At 43.9% G+C, this 16,931-nt stretch overlaps 2 protein-coding genes across 2 annotated transcripts in view; both read right to left on the reverse strand.

Moving 5' to 3' along the window:
- The window catches only part of LOC137273064 (uncharacterized), a 30,627-nt gene extending 26,137 nt beyond the window's left edge, over nt 1-4,490 (reverse strand). Inside the window, exons 1-2 of the mRNA XM_067805512.1 lie at nt 4,264-4,490; nt 253-568 (exon numbers count right to left, since the gene is read on the reverse strand). Of these exons, the coding sequence (XP_067661613.1) occupies nt 253-568; nt 4,264-4,455 (508 nt within the window). The 5' untranslated portion in view covers nt 4,456-4,490. The remainder of the gene's footprint in view (nt 1-252; nt 569-4,263) is intronic.
- Nucleotides 4,491-4,970: 480 nt separating this feature from the next.
- On the reverse strand, nt 4,971-5,465 carry LOC137273065 (perlucin-like). The gene has a single exon (XM_067805513.1). It carries the CDS (start codon nt 5,463-5,465, stop codon nt 4,971-4,973), a length of 495 nt encoding a protein of 164 aa, XP_067661614.1.
- Between the last annotated feature and the right edge of the window lie 11,466 nt (nt 5,466-16,931).

Below are 16,931 nucleotides of genomic sequence, written 5' to 3' on the forward strand. Positions count from 1 at the left end.
ATTAAGTTTATAACTTATTGCTGTTTTAACATATACATTTTAAAGCCCTGTATATATCTTCTGGAGTCGATATGGTTCATTAGGACCGGTATGACTATGGGGAAACCTGCTTACCACATTGGTCGTCAACATACGCATATACTGCGCTAGATTATAGGTGACCATGCTCTGTATAATGTGTATTATCTAGTCTGGCCTAAAGTTTTACAGCCATGTTTTCATGCATTAAGTACTATAATAGGGAATAGTGACCTGTGGGCTGGCTGACATGGCTTGTTTGCAGACCAAGAACGCCTCTACAGTTGTTGAGGTCTCGCGTCAGGTTGGCGATTTCCTCCTTATATTTCTGAATGGCACTAGCCGATTGCTGCACAAGGTGTGCCAGGTTGGCCTGTGAGGTGTTCAGTTCAGCCGCCTTGGTAGTCAGTTCTTGCAGTAATTGGTCTCTCTCATTGGTTGTTTTGTTCAGTAAGACTGACGCTGATTGGTTCATTCCCAGTTTCTGTTGAACTCCATGCATCTGCTTGACGAGGTCGTCCACCACGCCCTGGAGATTGTTCATGGTGCCCTGGAATGAAAGTCTCTCAGAGTCAATCAGACGTCCCCAATGTGCCTTTATAACTAAAACATACGCCTCGGAAAACTTTGTCATGCTAACATGGACCCATCTGTCAGCTGGAGGCACAAGGTTCCTGCAAGAGATATTGTGGAAGTTTATGTTCCATGAACAGCCATCCGTCGTCTTTGGGTGCGACTAGTCTGTATCACCATTCCAGGGGTTGATGGGTTAACATTACATCCACCGTGATGAACATCAGTTGCCATAACTAAGCTCATCTCAGATCAGCCCGTCCCCGTAACGGTCAGGGGCTGAGTCTTGTTTATTGTACTTTGGTATTTGGTATTGCACCAATATCCAGCTCGGCTGTTCAAAGGCGCTTTGTTAGCCTCCCGGTCATGGGATGTCAGTCTGAAACGTTACATTATTGATCTGTATATATACTTATATATAAGTATTTCATTCTAAATCATTCTAAAATATATAAATTGTTGTGTCATCTGTGCACTTGTAACAGCACCCAGTTATCGTGGCTTTCCCATCCTTATGAGGTACCCATTCACAGGTGGATGGAATAGGAAATATAGTCACAGTACTTTGTCCAAAGTTACTGGATGGTCGGTGGATCACTAGTCTGGCCTGAGACAGTTCGCCCACCACGGCCCTCTACTTCTTGCTGGATCACTAACCTACGCGCCTTAGACAGCTCACCCACCACGGCCCTCTACTTCTTGCTGGATCACTAACCTACGCGCCTTAGACAGCTCACCCACCACGGCCCTCTGCTTCTTGCTGGATCACTAACCTACGCGCCTTAGACAGCTCACCCACCACGGCCCTCTACTTCTTGCTGGATCACTAACCTACGCGCCTTAGACAGCTCACCCACCACGGCCCTCTACTTCTTGCTGGATCACTAACCTGCGCGCCTTAGACAGCTCACCCACCACGGCCCTCTACTTCTTGCTGGATCACTAACCTACGCGCCTTAGACAGCTCACCCACCACGGCCCACTACTTCTTGCTGGATCACTAACCTGCGCGCCTTAGACAGCTCACCCACCACGGCCCACTACTTCTTGCTGGATCACTAACCTGCGCGCCTTAGACAGCTCACCCACCACGGCCTTCTACTTCTTGCTGGACCACTAACTTACGCGCCTTAGACAGCTCACCCACCACGGCCCTCTACTTCTTGCTGGATCACTAACCTACGCGCCTTAGACAGCTCACCCACCACGGCCCACTACTTCTTGCTGGATCACTAACCTGCGCGCCTTAGACAGCTCACCCACCACGGCCCACTACTTCTTGCTGGATCACTAACCTACGCGCCTTAGACAGCTCACCCACCACGGCCCTCTACTTCTTGCTGGATCACTAACCTACGCGCCTTAGACAGCTCACCCACCACGGCCCTCTACTTCTTGCTGGACCACTAACCTGCGCGCCTTAGACAGCTCACCCACCACGGCCCTCTACTTCTTGCTGGATCACTAACCTACGCGCCTTAGACAGCTCACCCACCACGGCCCTCTACTTCTTGCTGGACCACTAACCTGCGCGCCTTAGACAGCTCACCCACCACGGCCCTCTACTTCTTGCTGGATCACTAACCTACGCGCCTTAGACAGCTCACCCACCACGGCCTTCTACTTCTTGCTGGACCACTAACTTACGCGCCTTAGACAGCTCACCCACCACGGCCTTCTATTTCTTGCTGGACCACTAACTTACGCGCCTTAGACAGCTCACCCACCACGGCTCTCTACTTCTTGCTGGATCACTAACCTACGCGCCTTAGACAGCTCACCCACCACGCCCCTCTACTTCTTGCTGGACCACTAACCTGCGCGCCTTAGACAGCTCACCCACCACGGCCCTCTACTTCTTGCTGGATCACTAACCTACGCGCCTTAGACAGCTCACCCACCACGCCCCACGCTTTGGTTCCTGATCCAACGTCTATAGGTTGAACAACTCCATAGGTGTAGTCTGCATCGTATGACGCAATGTTAACATTCTATTTTGCGAAGACCCAGACACCACAACAGACATATGATGCCCTCCTCCAGGTTCTCGAGTAGTGATGTGCATTCTGTAGATCACTGTCAGTGTGTCTGAATGGAGGGACATCTATAAGAAGTAGTTGACAGACCTGGTGATAGAGGATACTGGCCCCAACCTGGTCCTTGCACCCCTGTAACTGTGATGTCTTCTCCCATGACGCCATTTCCACGCGACGACTACTTCTTTTGATGATATGCACAAAGAATTGGCGGAATCAAACCCGGATCTTCGGCGGGACGAAGCAACTTTTTAATCACGAGGCTCCCCCAACGCTATTTGGACTGATTTGATTTTGTATAGACGTGTGTACCAATTCTAAATGACATTCAAAGACTCAATTATGTGGCGTTTCTCTCTCGTGGGTATAATTTCTTTAGACGATATCCACTAGAGCGTACAACAATGACTGAGATGATTTTGGAATGTTCTTCCATTCAAGGTTCTCCCCTGCTGCATCAACCCCCTAATTTGACGTCCCATCTTCGCCCCTCCTGTCGCAAAACAAAGGCCATTACGGGTCATGTCAGGACGACCTTGCGTGAAATTGATTAAATGAACTGTGTAGTCAAAAGTCAACATTAACCCATCCACATACAGCTTCCTCGTGTTATAGACACTACGTTCAAACAGACGGCTTCAATTCCATATGATAGTTTGAAACTATTTCCCTTTAAACGTATTTCAACGTTCAAAATGTGAAAACTGAATATACGAGCATTTTGATGCTCGAGATTGTATTACCTTGAAGTTTTGCAGTCTCTTCTGTTCAATTGAAGCGAGAGACCATTCGTATATTTCTGACCAATCTTAAAGCTAGTTTTCGTTCGCGCAATCGGCCATAGCTAAAAGAATTGTCATCTTGTTGGGTTGGTTCCAACCTATAATACCCTAAAAGATCATACTGATTACGAGTTTCATGAAAACTTTCATACAGTATGACAGAACACGAATACATGTATCTCGGGTATATGTTAGATACAAGACGCAAGTAAAATAACGAAGTATTCTGACACATTCTTTGTCTCAGGTACTTGAATTCACACACGCATTCCGACTGATTTCTTGTATTTTTGGCACATGACTTTTATCCTATCGGAGACGTGTTTTCTTGCAGGTTTTCGGAAAGAGTCGAGTGTTAGGCGAGACTGACAAACGATGCTGACACCAGTGACGGAATTTATCGAACAGGATGTCACCGTCTGCCGGAATTCCCTGTGTTAATCAATTAGATGTCTCCTGATTAGAAAACACATTGTGACTGTCGTTTTCCCGAAGTCGTAAAAGACACCCTGACTGGCACAGTGAAAGGTCGTTTTGGGGTTTGAGATGTTTAGCGATAGCGGGAACTTTGATCTGACCTTGATAACGTTGGTTGTAAGGAATACCCCTAGTTCCTGCTATGCATGGGCGTGCACAGCAGAGCAAGTACAAGAAGGAGAGTAACCTCCCTTTGGACGCTACCGTAGCGGACAACGATTATGAATGGTGCCGACTGTGAAATGTAGCTCTCTCTCATATGCCACTGTAAGCTGACAAATGGTTACCCGAAATACTTTTAACAAACCGTTTAAAACTTGATGTCGTACACTTAGTGTTCCACAAATGAACAATGTATGGTGGACATGTTGTCCCACCTGTACAGCATTGCAGCAGGTGTCCGCTCCCCCTCCGGTACTGGTCGCTGTTCTCTGGGTATCACACTGACCCTCGTGTCCCAGTTTGACGTTGTACACACATTGGTTGTTCATGAAGCTGCATCCAGGCTCGAACACAGCGAGAGAGGACGACAGAAGCAGAAGCGTTGCTCCCCAAACCAGCAACGCCATGTTGATCGTGTCACGTGTAATATGTTATCTAAGATGGAGATTGTTGGCGTCCACTGTCCACTGTGATACCAGGTCACTGATATACATCACACAGATACGACAGTCACAGCGTCCCCTGGACCTGACAACGTGTAACTCTGGGGGTATCTGTGTGGCTGTCTGCTGTTCCTGATTATGTTATCTTTCGGCAGCCCATGGGGTCATGGATTAGTTTAACAATTAATGCCAACTGTGTATCAACTTCTTTAATCCTTAGGATCTCTCACATGTCACAGGGTATCACAGGGTATCACAGAGGGTACCACGCAGTAGACCCACCCAAGCCACCCACCCGGTTTACCAGCCTACCATCACAAAGTGTCAGGAGATCAATATGCTATATGTGAATCTCTTGATTTATTAAACACATACCAAAAGTCATCAACTAGACATCGCTAAATCATTTTAATCTAATATAATCTCGAGTCAATAAGTCCATAAATGGCACGACATAGAGCATCACCTGTGGCGGACAGTTATCCGACAAGACTTCCAGGTTCAGCCGCATCTGTCTCACAGATGAAATTGTGACGCACATCACAGAATTCGTCGTTCCACTTGAAGCCGAGACTTCGGGTCAAGGTCAGACATGCCTGTCGTTCGCCATTTTTGCTGATGTACTCTGGTGACCCAGGATTCCACCACGTTTGAACAACCTTGCCTCCCTTGAATCCCCACTGCCACTCCCCTCTCACGAGATATTCGATGGCCCCCAGCCACACGTACCCAGTGCTGAGACTGGAGGATGATCTGCCTAGTAGGCCCTCCAAGAAGTTCTGTTCTGAAGCAGTTTCCACATACGCCAGGTGAGCGCCTACAGCTTGGCAATACACGGCAGCCTCTGCCCAGCTGGCCTTGATGTAAATAAGTGCATAACATGATTCTTCATGCCGTAAATAGCCAGATGGACATTCTCCGACGGCGGTCCCGAACATCGAACACATGATAACAAGCACTTTCAGAGAGAACATTGTTCTTAGCCCAAGAGTTGGTGGTCTGCGAATGCTCAAGTGACAAGATAAAGTTTGCTCGTCAGTTTATTATAACTGATCTTATCTAACTCCCAGACCACTTCAGGAGAGGTACAGCTCAGTCTTATACAGTCAGTGACCTACACACGTATACGTTGTAACAGATGGAACAATGTTTAAGGGAGGTGCAGCTAAGCACCTGTTGTTAAACACGCTCAAAAAGTCTTATAAACTCAGTGAACAAAGCAACGTATACATTGTAAATAGACACGTGTGAACGGAAGGTATGTGAATTCAGAGGAGGACATTATCTATAAAGCATTTCTGATGAATACGCAGTTGATATTTTCGAAACGTAACGATTGTTGCGTCTTATAGCTAAAATGGATAGAATTATCATTAAAACGACCACACGTCAGTAATTGAGCGGGCCACCGTTATAAGGGTAACGCTATTTTCCAGGGCATTATCATTTGCAGAAGCCTGATTTCTTTCATTAACTGCCCTCCTTCGTCGGGCAGTTGAAAAGACCTTGGGCTTCTGCAAATGATAATGCCCTGAAAAACAGCGGTACCGTTATTATAGCTAAAAAGAAAAGAATTTTTAATAAAATAAGAATAAAAACAGCGGCATCGGTTTAGCAGCATTTACTGCCAACAACAAAACGACGGAGGTCTCTGACACACATTTTACAAATATAGTCACGTCATAGGACAACACAGATGACGTCTGTGAGAGTGACGACATTCGACCTTGACCTTTGCTCATACTACCAGCCCATACTACTACCATCCGGGATTTGAACCCGCAACCTCAGAGTCAGGCACCTAATCGCACACAAAGTCAGCCACCCAGCCCGCTCAGCCACCGCGACTTCCACGATCAGGTGCCTGACTTTATGGATTATGATACACAAGTTCTGTATGATATATGGTATATTAGCTGTATGTGATATGTGGTATATCAGCATGATACACAAGTTGTGTATGATATATGGTATATTACTTGTATGTGATATGTGGTATGTAAGCTCTTTATGGAATATGATACACAAGTTGTGTATGATATATGGTATATTAGCTGTATGTGGTATGTGGTATTTATTACCCATATGGTACTTCGTACAGGTGTTTCATAACAAAGTGTTATGACACATATGTGTCATAACACCTTCGAGTGATTTGATTGGCTTATACGTGAACTTTGACATTACTGTACTACTTTCATCAGTCATTCCATTCATGATTTTCATTCATATGTGGTATATAAGCTCTTTATGGAATATGATACACAAGTTCTTTATGATATATGGTATATTAGCTGTATGTGATGTGTGGTGTATAAGCACGATAAACAAGTTGTGTATGGTATATGGTATATTAGCTGTATGTGATATGTGGTATATAAGCATGATACACAAGTTGTGTATGATATATGGTATATTAGTGGTATGTGATACGTGGTATATAAGCATGATACACAAGTTGTGTATGATATATGGTATATTAGCTGTATGTGATACGTGGTATATAAGCATGATAAACAAGTTGTTTATGATATATGGTATATTAGCTGTATGTGATACGTGGTATATAAGCATGATACACAAGTTGTGTATGATATATGGTATGCAAGCGCCAGGTGGTATAAGATATATAAGCTCTATGTTTTATATGATAAAATATCAACTCGGACCGACATTCAAAAGGTTTAGTTGTGGACCTTTTTGCTTATTGTCTGATTAATTGACTTGTCTTGGAATGTGGTTTTGACGGGTTTGTCAGATGTGCTCAACTTTACCACACAGCTTATAAGTATCACTTTTGAATAGTCACTCACAGATGTAACACACTCGATATCGTGGACTCTCCTTCTGACAGAGGCTGAATTGGATTAAAGGAAAAGTCGGGGGACCCATACAGTATCAGTGCTGCTACATGTTTCATCCACTGTGTCGCCATGTGATTGTCAAACTAATCCTCTGTGTTTCAGTGGTGGAATTTTTCACTATCTTTTGTAGCCTGGGATTCAGCAGTATCAACCATCAGAAAGGAGGGATAACAGCTTCTTTATTACACTGAGAGGGGCGTCTCCATGTATCACACATCGTTTGCTTGTTCACTCACACACTATTCTGAGTCTTCACTTTCCAAATGCTTCTCTACGTTGACCATCAAGAAATCTCAAACCGGCTGCTATCAGGGCACGTGCAACTGTATATATTCAGAGACAAAGCGCTGGTCATCCAGACCCAAGCATCCATGTTTAAAGGTCACATTCACCCACAAAAACAAACATAATTAAAACACAATTGTCACTTATTCATGACATGTAATATACATTGCTGAATGTGAAAAAGCAAATAAACAACATTACAAGCATACAATCGCGAATCAAAAGTGCAATATTTTGTACTTGGGCTTATGGAAGTAATCCAGAAAACCGAACCCGGTCAGAGCGAGTGAGTGTGCACTCAGATGTAACGAAGACTTTTCATGGGCTGGTTCATTTGTCAGATACATTGAAGGCTCTGTTTTATTGGCATTTTAGAAATATGGTGAATTATAAGAAAGTGAGTTTTTTTTAATTAAACAACTTCTTTTATGCTATGGAGTCATATACCGTTGTCATGCTAGAGTGATAACAGTGTAAGAATCCACACGTAAACGTCGCACCATATACAATAGAAGATGTTCATCATAAATAGTGTAGAGATGTTGGCTATTGTGAATACATACTGTCTGCATTTGCGTTCGGTCCAGTAAACAAATGACGAGATGGTGAACTACTGCGTGGCAGGAAACTATCGTTCTTCCATGTACAAAGCAGAACTTGAAACTGACAATCTGAGTTTGCACCGGTTTCCGTCCGATCCAGTCATCCGAGAAAAATGAATCCAGACATAATAACACGTCGTGCCATGTGTACAAGTATGCGTGTATCTCCCCTGTTTGTCTGTGTCATTACATAATGTGATAGAGACAAAACCCAGGTGCATGAGGCATAAATCATTGTATTTTGTTTATGGTGTATAGCCTGATAGGTGTTAAGTTCAAATTGCATGTGGTCAATGATTAAAGTTGTGTCATTAGCAGACAGACAGACACATATGCGTCAATAAAACAGACATTGAATTTAAAGGGGCACCAGTGCAGAGCAATTTCTGTGGATTGGTTGTTCCCTTTGTTATTGTTTTTCTCCCGTGAGTATCGGATGACATTCCAGATTTCGTGACTGGTACGTGATGCGCAATTGATACTTTAAGTATAGAGTAAGGTGACGTCATTTTTACCTCATTATTATGAAAACAGTTGAAGCTTAATCATCTGCCAGTGGTGAAAAAACGGTTAGGACTGAAAAATAAAGAAGTCAATGTACGTCTTTATATTTTGTCTTATAATCCTAATTACTTTATCACCATATTTGCATGCATTTTGAAAGTTCATAGAAAAGCATACTTACAGTGAATTTATAACATGAATTTAATATCTAAACATTGTATAGACTACCAACGTGAATCATATTTCTTACACCCTATGCGCGACGGAGTGAATGTTGTCTGTAATTCATATTTTCCTGAATACAATAAATAAACAAACAAATTAAAACGAAATGCAAATATTAAATTTAAAACAGACTAAAGTTATAGCAACAATGTCAGGCTATTACCTTGTTCAGGAATGTATCCATCAATATCCACATGAAAAAGAACGAAATGCCGTTGCAATTGGTAAATAATATTGCTCAATGTAATTTGTCTTTCAACAGTCTAATATGTGAAAAAGTGAAACATCGTTTCAGGTTTTTCACATTTGGTCACCCAAACTAGTACACCTGGCAACTAACTGTATGATATCTAAGTATCCAAGTAATTTAGTTAGCCAAAAATGAGCAATTAATCAATCAATCAACGTATTGGCGGTTACTTCTTTGAAGGGAGGACTTTGTTTTCACACTTGCACTTTACGACACTTCAACAGCTCGATATACGAGGCAAATTCTTAAGGGTTGTACAAGCAATGCATGTCAACGCGTGGTCAAATGTCCGTGTCATTCCAGTATCATCAGGTGTACGACAGGGCTGTGTTTTGTCTCCGTCTTTATTTTCCATCTATGTTAATGACGGAAGTTAACAACTTGGACTGTGGTATTTGAAGTGATAATAACATGTTTAGCCTTCAAATATACGCAGATGACATTGCTAATGTACCTTCAAACGAGGATCCTCTCCAACATATGACTGGCCGTGTAGAATACTGGTACACAAGATGGCGATTACAAATCAACGTAAAGAATAGGAAAGTATTTCAATACCGTTCCCTGTATCAGAAATGAGCTCTTTAGTAAACTAGCAGTAAATGATAGATTCTTGAATGCCTCATCTTCAGTCGATAAATTCATTTACATTTCTAACGAGTGCCACATAAAATCCATAGCCACAATGGTTTTTTCCATGCTTTCCTTTAGGAACACCCACATATGAGCAAAATGAATTGACCTCACTGGGCCTGGCTGTATTTTATGCATCTTACTCTTTTGTGATATTTTACGGTATTAACCTCTTAATATATCACCTTTATATACATCATGTGCTATGTGTATTACGTTTCTCATAGTCCAATGTTGACCGGACACATTTATGAATTGTGTGACACTATAGATAGAATATTTTTCTTCCTCTTTCCTCTTCTACGAACACGGTGTAGTCGGTATAGCTTAGTAAATCTACCCACATAAACACTGCGTTTTGACAAATCCACTTTGGAAGAAAATAGTAATTAATCAATCAGTGTGTTTATGGTTAATCGTTTGATCGATGTTTGCTTTTGCAACTCAGCTGATAAAACTCTTGCATCACTGACATGCGCATATTACGTAACATGTAATACATTTGCCACGTCAAACTTGAATTTATAATGTTGAGTATTCACTCCAGACAGTAGAAATGCCAAATGGGAATCATTTTTGAGTAATCTGAGTGGTGTTACCCCTAATTATACCTGTTATAAATTCACTATCTGACCATCAAGTGAATAATCACAAATAACGTGTACGTTCATGCCACCTAACGCAGGTTACAGCAAGTGAGAAGTAACCGCTGTATTGAATGCAGCCTGAAAACACTTATCATGCTTATGGGCCGAAACTGTTTTGACGATACCAACGGAACTTCGTTTTTACATAAGAAATACATACAGGCACTTGATGTGTACTTTGCTAAATAGGTATAGATCTACACTGTAATATTTTTTTTACCAGAGAAAATTTTCAGATATTTATACCAATGGCAAAGTCGTTGTTATTAATTTACGGATTCAAATAAATCAAATGTGTGTTTTTATTACCATAGATAATAGACCGGGGGCTTAGATGTGGAAAAAAATGAAACTTGGGCCTACCCTCAATACTATCTATATGGAAAACTTTGTAAGCTATCTGACGAAACAAATGGCTTCCTACGTGCATGTATACATCATATTTGTGCATGTCATGGTTATAAACACAGAAACTGGATCAGTCACTACACTGTTACGAGAGTGTGTTTTCTGTAATTTGTATTGTTATCGATTAAGAGTAGTATATACAATGGGGGTTTTAAAACACTTTCAAGAAAAGTCTCTACAAAGCCTTATTTAGTAAATAAGGCTTTGGTTGGGTCCTTAGCTCTTGCTACTATTACCCCTACTACTTAACGTGTGTTGGAGGTAACACTGTGCCGTACGGTACGATCAATAATTCTTCTCTTACAAACCCCCTACCCGGCCCATCCCTCAAGTAGTATAAGTTAGGTTCGTCGGCTTTCATATCCACTTTATCTATGTTGTAAGTTTTGACTGACCATATAGGATCGGTGGCCCGCTTACGGCTATCACCCTCGTGTTCCCCCGGCTGGTATAGATACCTCACTAGGGCCCTATCTGGTATCTGTTTCTCCTTCCCACGCAATGGAGCGGCCGACTCTGCAACTATTGATTTTAGTTTGATAGCGTCTGCCGGTTTCTTACCGGTGAGACGGGTGACTTCATGGTTGATTGCCGACACCACCTTGGGTAACCTCGTGACCCATTCAGTCGATCGTTTTCCAGGGGTGGCCATCTCCCTAGCATACTGATGGCCGAACAAGCGCTCAGCCAAAGTCCTATTAAATCTCTCAACTATGGCTTGGCTGCGATGGGCTCCGGCCGTGCCACCCCTGACCTTTGTATCGTGTTTGGCTAGCAGTTGTGACACGGCACCCATGAACTCCCGTCCGGGGTCAACTTGCAGCTCTGTTGGCCACGTCAGCGGACTGCGTTTGTATATGCGTTCGAATCCTCTGGCTACCTGGGCCGAATCTTTCGTGGTCAAGGGTTCGGCTTCCTTGTAACGACTGGCTACGTCCACTACGGTTAAGGCATACTTGTACCTCTTGTCGTGGGGTAGGAACAGTAGGTCTGCCTGGTGAACGCTATTAGGTATGTTAATACCGAACCTCCTTCTAGGCACGTAGCGTGGTGCCGGCAAATAGATCTGCCACAGGGCTTGTTTTTCAAGCCACGCTTTGGCTTCCTCCGGGGGTACTCGCGCTATTTTAGCTAGCTTATCTACTGCGCTAGCTCCTTTCCAGTACCCACGCGGGCTGTAGTAAATAGCCTCAAATTTTTTCATGTCCATACGCGTATGTGTTTATCCCATCAATAGCTATCCAACGTTTCGTGTCCATAGGCGACAGGGACGTCTTGTTTATAGTCAGTCCGTATATCTTATGCCCATCACTTCTAAGTGTGTTCATTTTATGCCTAAAGGTACGGGTCTTGAGCAGGGCTTCCTTGAATCTGGCGTGTTTGATGTGTTGTTTCACCACATACTTCTTAACCCCCTTAGCCTTCCGGATCTCACTATTGTCGGCTTTCAGTATGGAGTACATCTTAGGTCTCAAACCTATGTACTCGGCTATGGGCGTGCCAGCACACTCGTCCTTCATCTTACCTAGGACCTTTTTATTTACCGTACTGTGTATGGCATGGGTCTTAGGGTAGTCGCTGGTGTCGTGTAAATCGAGGTGTTTTTTCATGTCCTCGTACACGTCCTCGGTTCGAATCTCCATCAGCAGGGAATCCGTGTCAGTGTACAGCACTTCACACCTGTCACCGTACTGTTTCTTGAGCTCGTTGTAGTAAAAGTCGTACATCAGGTGTTTGGATAAATCGAGGATGCTCATCCCCACGTAAACAGGCCGGTTGAATTTTATGTGGCTTTTCTTCATGTGTAGGGCAACCAGGTTGTCTGTGAATATCTTACTACGGTTGAATGCCGGACTGGCTATCAATCTCCTGAGCTTGTCTTCCTCACTCGACCGAACCAGCTTCACGGTCACGCGTTTCCTCAGGTTCACCATAGTCTTACCAAACACCGAGTTGTTCATGAGCTTGTAGAGATTTTTCTCAAAATCACTGGTGGCTTTTTTTCGTAGGTCTGTGTTCATTCTGATGTAGGGCTCCATCCATGGGCTCTGGTCGAACATGAGCACCCTGTGTATTTTGGTCAGAATCATACCCAACGACAGGTACAGCTGTAGGTTGCGATAGTGAACGATGTACTTGGTCTTATTCATTAAGTTAGGAACGAGTTTTTCAACGTCTGTCACACGCCCACCTAACAAGTTATGTTGGTACTCAGACATCCAGTCTGGGTTAACCCTCATACGTTCGGGGGCCAGGGGGTAGCTGTTGTGTGATGTGTGTAATTCCTTGGTATACTCTAAGTCAACCTCGAGGATATACCCTTTGTTCGAATCTGGTGCAACCCCCATAACATCAACGTGGGGTACCCATTCGAATCCCCCTGTAGGTAGATACTGGCTCATGGCCCAGCCGTACAGGTTGTTTGCGTCGAGGTAGAGAATGTGATTGGTTGGCTTGTTAGGATCGTAACCTTTCACGTATTGATTATTTGCTTTCGCGTATCGTTTGGATGCCATGGAAATCCCAACTCGCAAGCCGTTCTCAATGAATAGGTGCATGTCGTAATCTGTGAGCAATTCCAAATTAACTCCGGTCTTTTTAAGCAAGGCGTCCCACGACAGACCTGGGCTGGTGTAATACCATGCGGGGTCGAGTTTATACTGCTTGAAACACGTCCGCCTAAACGTCTCAAACACGTCGGCTAACAGCAGTACATCTGTCCTCAAGTACAGGTCGTGATAATCACCCAGGTTCTTACAACCCAGTTTATTCCATACGTTAGTCGCGTGCGAGTAATCATCTCGTGAGACGGACGCCTCATTCAGCTTACTATAAAAGCAGTCAATAGGGGGTAGTCTGGTCTCGGTGAACTTGACCCAACTATCCATGTACTCATAGGGGTACACACCCTTCCTCATAAGCAGGGGTCTAGTCTCGGCGTCTGTGTATCGATCGGTGATAGGGAAGGTATTGTTGGCCTTGACCAGACTGTCGAGTGACGACAGGAGGAACTGAAACGAGTCAATGAACCTAAGTCCGTTTAAGCTGAAGGAGATGTATCTCTCCATGTTGTTGGGGATGCACGTTATATTACCATCGATTTTCGCGATGGCCTGCATGATCAAGTGTGAGTCGTACCCTCTCAAGTTGTGAAAGACAACGGGGATGTTTATTGTCTTAGGGTTGATTTTAAGCTTGAGGTTGCACGCGCTGTGAGCGGCGCCTCTATACTTACCAGTTATGTGGCAGTGATCTTTCACCGAATCACCGTTAAGTGGTGAATCACACACGTGACAGTTAGTGCTACTAGCGTGAGCTAGCCTGTCGACTCGGGTCATACGCATGGGAGCGATTCTATACAATGCATTCCTAATAATTTTTTCTTCCTCCTGCAAACATTTTAGAAACCTTTCAGCCGCGTCAGGGCCCCTATACACTACCGGAGCTTTCGTTTCCCCGTCACAACGGACAACAATGTATCCAAACCCACAGGCTTTATGCTCGTGTGTTTTGTGGGTAAAGCTACCGGCGGCACCACTGGGGGTATCCCCCACAACTAAGGCTTCGAAGTCGGCGTATATGATATAAGGTACAGACATTTGGTTCTTGTGGTTACCGAATTTTAGGATATTATCACCTTCCTTAGGCATGTCGACTCGTATGGCCGTCTGCCCCACACCTTGACAATCATCCCGGTGGGATTCTAATAAATCAGCTCGTGTGAAGCCATGTAGGCATCGTTCACAGAAGTGGGTCTTTTCTCTGTGTGCCGATTGGTCATACAACAGCCTGCTAAAGTGTTTTATCCATGTGTAGTGATACTTGTCACCTCGCTGGATCATGAATATATTGATAACTTGGCGATCCTTCACCGGGCTGACCCTGTGTACTATTGTTGTGTTACCTTCGTGCCCAAAGACATTTATAGCCAGATTATTCTGTTTTTCTACTTTAGTGATCTGGGATATGGGGGTGGGTTCATCTATACCATCCCAGTTGAGCCCATCATCCTGAGGATAATTAGAAGGCCTGTTCGGATTAGTGTCAGCTGGAAATAAGGCTGACCTGATAGCTAACCTCAGGCAATCGTTTCCTCTATTCTTAACGTTTACTATGGCATGTTTGTTCCTATAGTAGGGTGGCAAGGCTAGGTATGATCCGCCTCTGAACGGCACGTAGTTAGCTATGTCTAGATAGACATTATCGATTTTATCTACAGCCCACCCGGACCCCAAGTGTGTGTAGCGTTCTAGGTATTCTCGTATCTGCTGAAAACTGGTATCGATTGATGCGTCAATGGTCTCTGTATGTGTGACAACCTCTTGTTTACCTCGGAAGTAAGGCTGAACATACTCAGTGGCCCCTGTGGGGCCCCCAACCTGTTTATCGAGCGACATTTTCACTGTGATCTGAAACTTGATACTTCCTAGGTTATTTAGTTCCTGGTTGACCTTATCAGCTATCAGAGGCTTGATATCTGTAATGTCTATGTTTCTATCAACGTGCATGCGCCAACCTCTCAAATAGTTGCCTACAGCGCGCTCAGTGCGCACGAACTGTAGGTCAATAGCTCTATTCTGTCGTAATAATTCTACAAGCTGTGGTTTCCTCATACGGGAATACCCACCTAAACCCAAATCGTGTGCCTCGGCTTTCAGTTGTTTTACTGTAGGCACCACCACTGGGGTATGTGATAACAATGCGACTAACCCGGCTCTCCCCAGGTTTGAATAACCCGTGTATCCAAGCTGTTTTGCTTGAGCTTTTAATTGTTTTACCGTAGGAGGGGCTTCTAAACCTAGTAATCTCAACAATGCTGACTTCCGCATTCTAGAATACCCGATCACACCTCTCTGTTTTGCGACCCGCTTAAGCTCACGCACAGTAGTCATCGTGTTTACACCTAACATAACCAATGTCTAATTGGGTCACAGTAAAGGGAGAACATTTATTTGGAGTCTATCTTGAGCAGTCGCCTACGTTCTTTTATGTAGTCCTTTTTATTCTCGTAGATGAGTTGATGTCTGACTACGTTCGCTCCGTGAGCTTTACATAGACAGTAGTGTCCTTTAACCCCGATACCACACACAGAACACGTGTAGTTAGGACTTCCCATATGGAAACAACAGAACCCCTGATTCCTGCATTTCCTACCACAGGCCTCGGTCTTCCCCATAAGTATGTATTCACATCGGTATGGAGCGGGTCTCATGTTTACTTATATAGGTATTTAATTTAATTGCTTCGCAACCAACGCAGTATCTGCTATACCCAACACTATGAAGCCCAGTTCACGATTCATTTGTCCCTTGGATGGTGTGTAGTACTGAGCGAGTGTGGGTTTATTGAGCGGTTCCAATCGTTTACCAGTTAGTAGGTAGTATTCTTTCATTGCTTCATCGACATCATTGAATGTTTGAACGGCATGGTTTTCACGCTGGAGTTGTTCGTTAATAAAATCGATCCTCTGGAGGCGTTTTTTAGCGTACTCGGCCTGTGCCTTTTGTAATTTCTCAGTAGCGAGATCGTGCCGCTTCCTTTCTTCCTGTATTTCAGCCGCGTGATCATCTCGTAGCTTCGAGAAGAGGAAATTACTCCCGGAAAATGCCAGGGCATTCACTAACACCCCACCGACCATCATAGCTATCGTGGCCATCCCTATATTTATTTCATTATATTATCAGGTATTATCCCTTGTTTTACTAGGATGTCTTTTGTGGCCATCGCCATACCAAGGCTCATTATGAGCATACCCATATCCTGCAGGTTGAAATCTAGCTTGATAGTTGGTTGTTTAAGCACCATTTTAGTCAACCGAGCGTACCCTACTGCTAGACTGGCGACCACTGTGGCGTGGTATGCGTCGTTGACGAACGTTTTCCCCTCAGACATTATGTATATATAAAAATATTTTAAATTATAACATGATATGCGGGTCGACAGTGGGAGGTACCACCTCAGGTACCACCTCACGGTGAGGGTTTCCCTCACGTGTATATAACCACGAGATAGCCAAGGCAGC

Source organism: Haliotis asinina, chromosome 2 (assembly GCF_037392515.1).
Source record: "Haliotis asinina isolate JCU_RB_2024 chromosome 2, JCU_Hal_asi_v2, whole genome shotgun sequence".
Classification (NCBI taxonomy): domain Eukaryota; kingdom Metazoa; phylum Mollusca; class Gastropoda; order Lepetellida; family Haliotidae; genus Haliotis; species Haliotis asinina.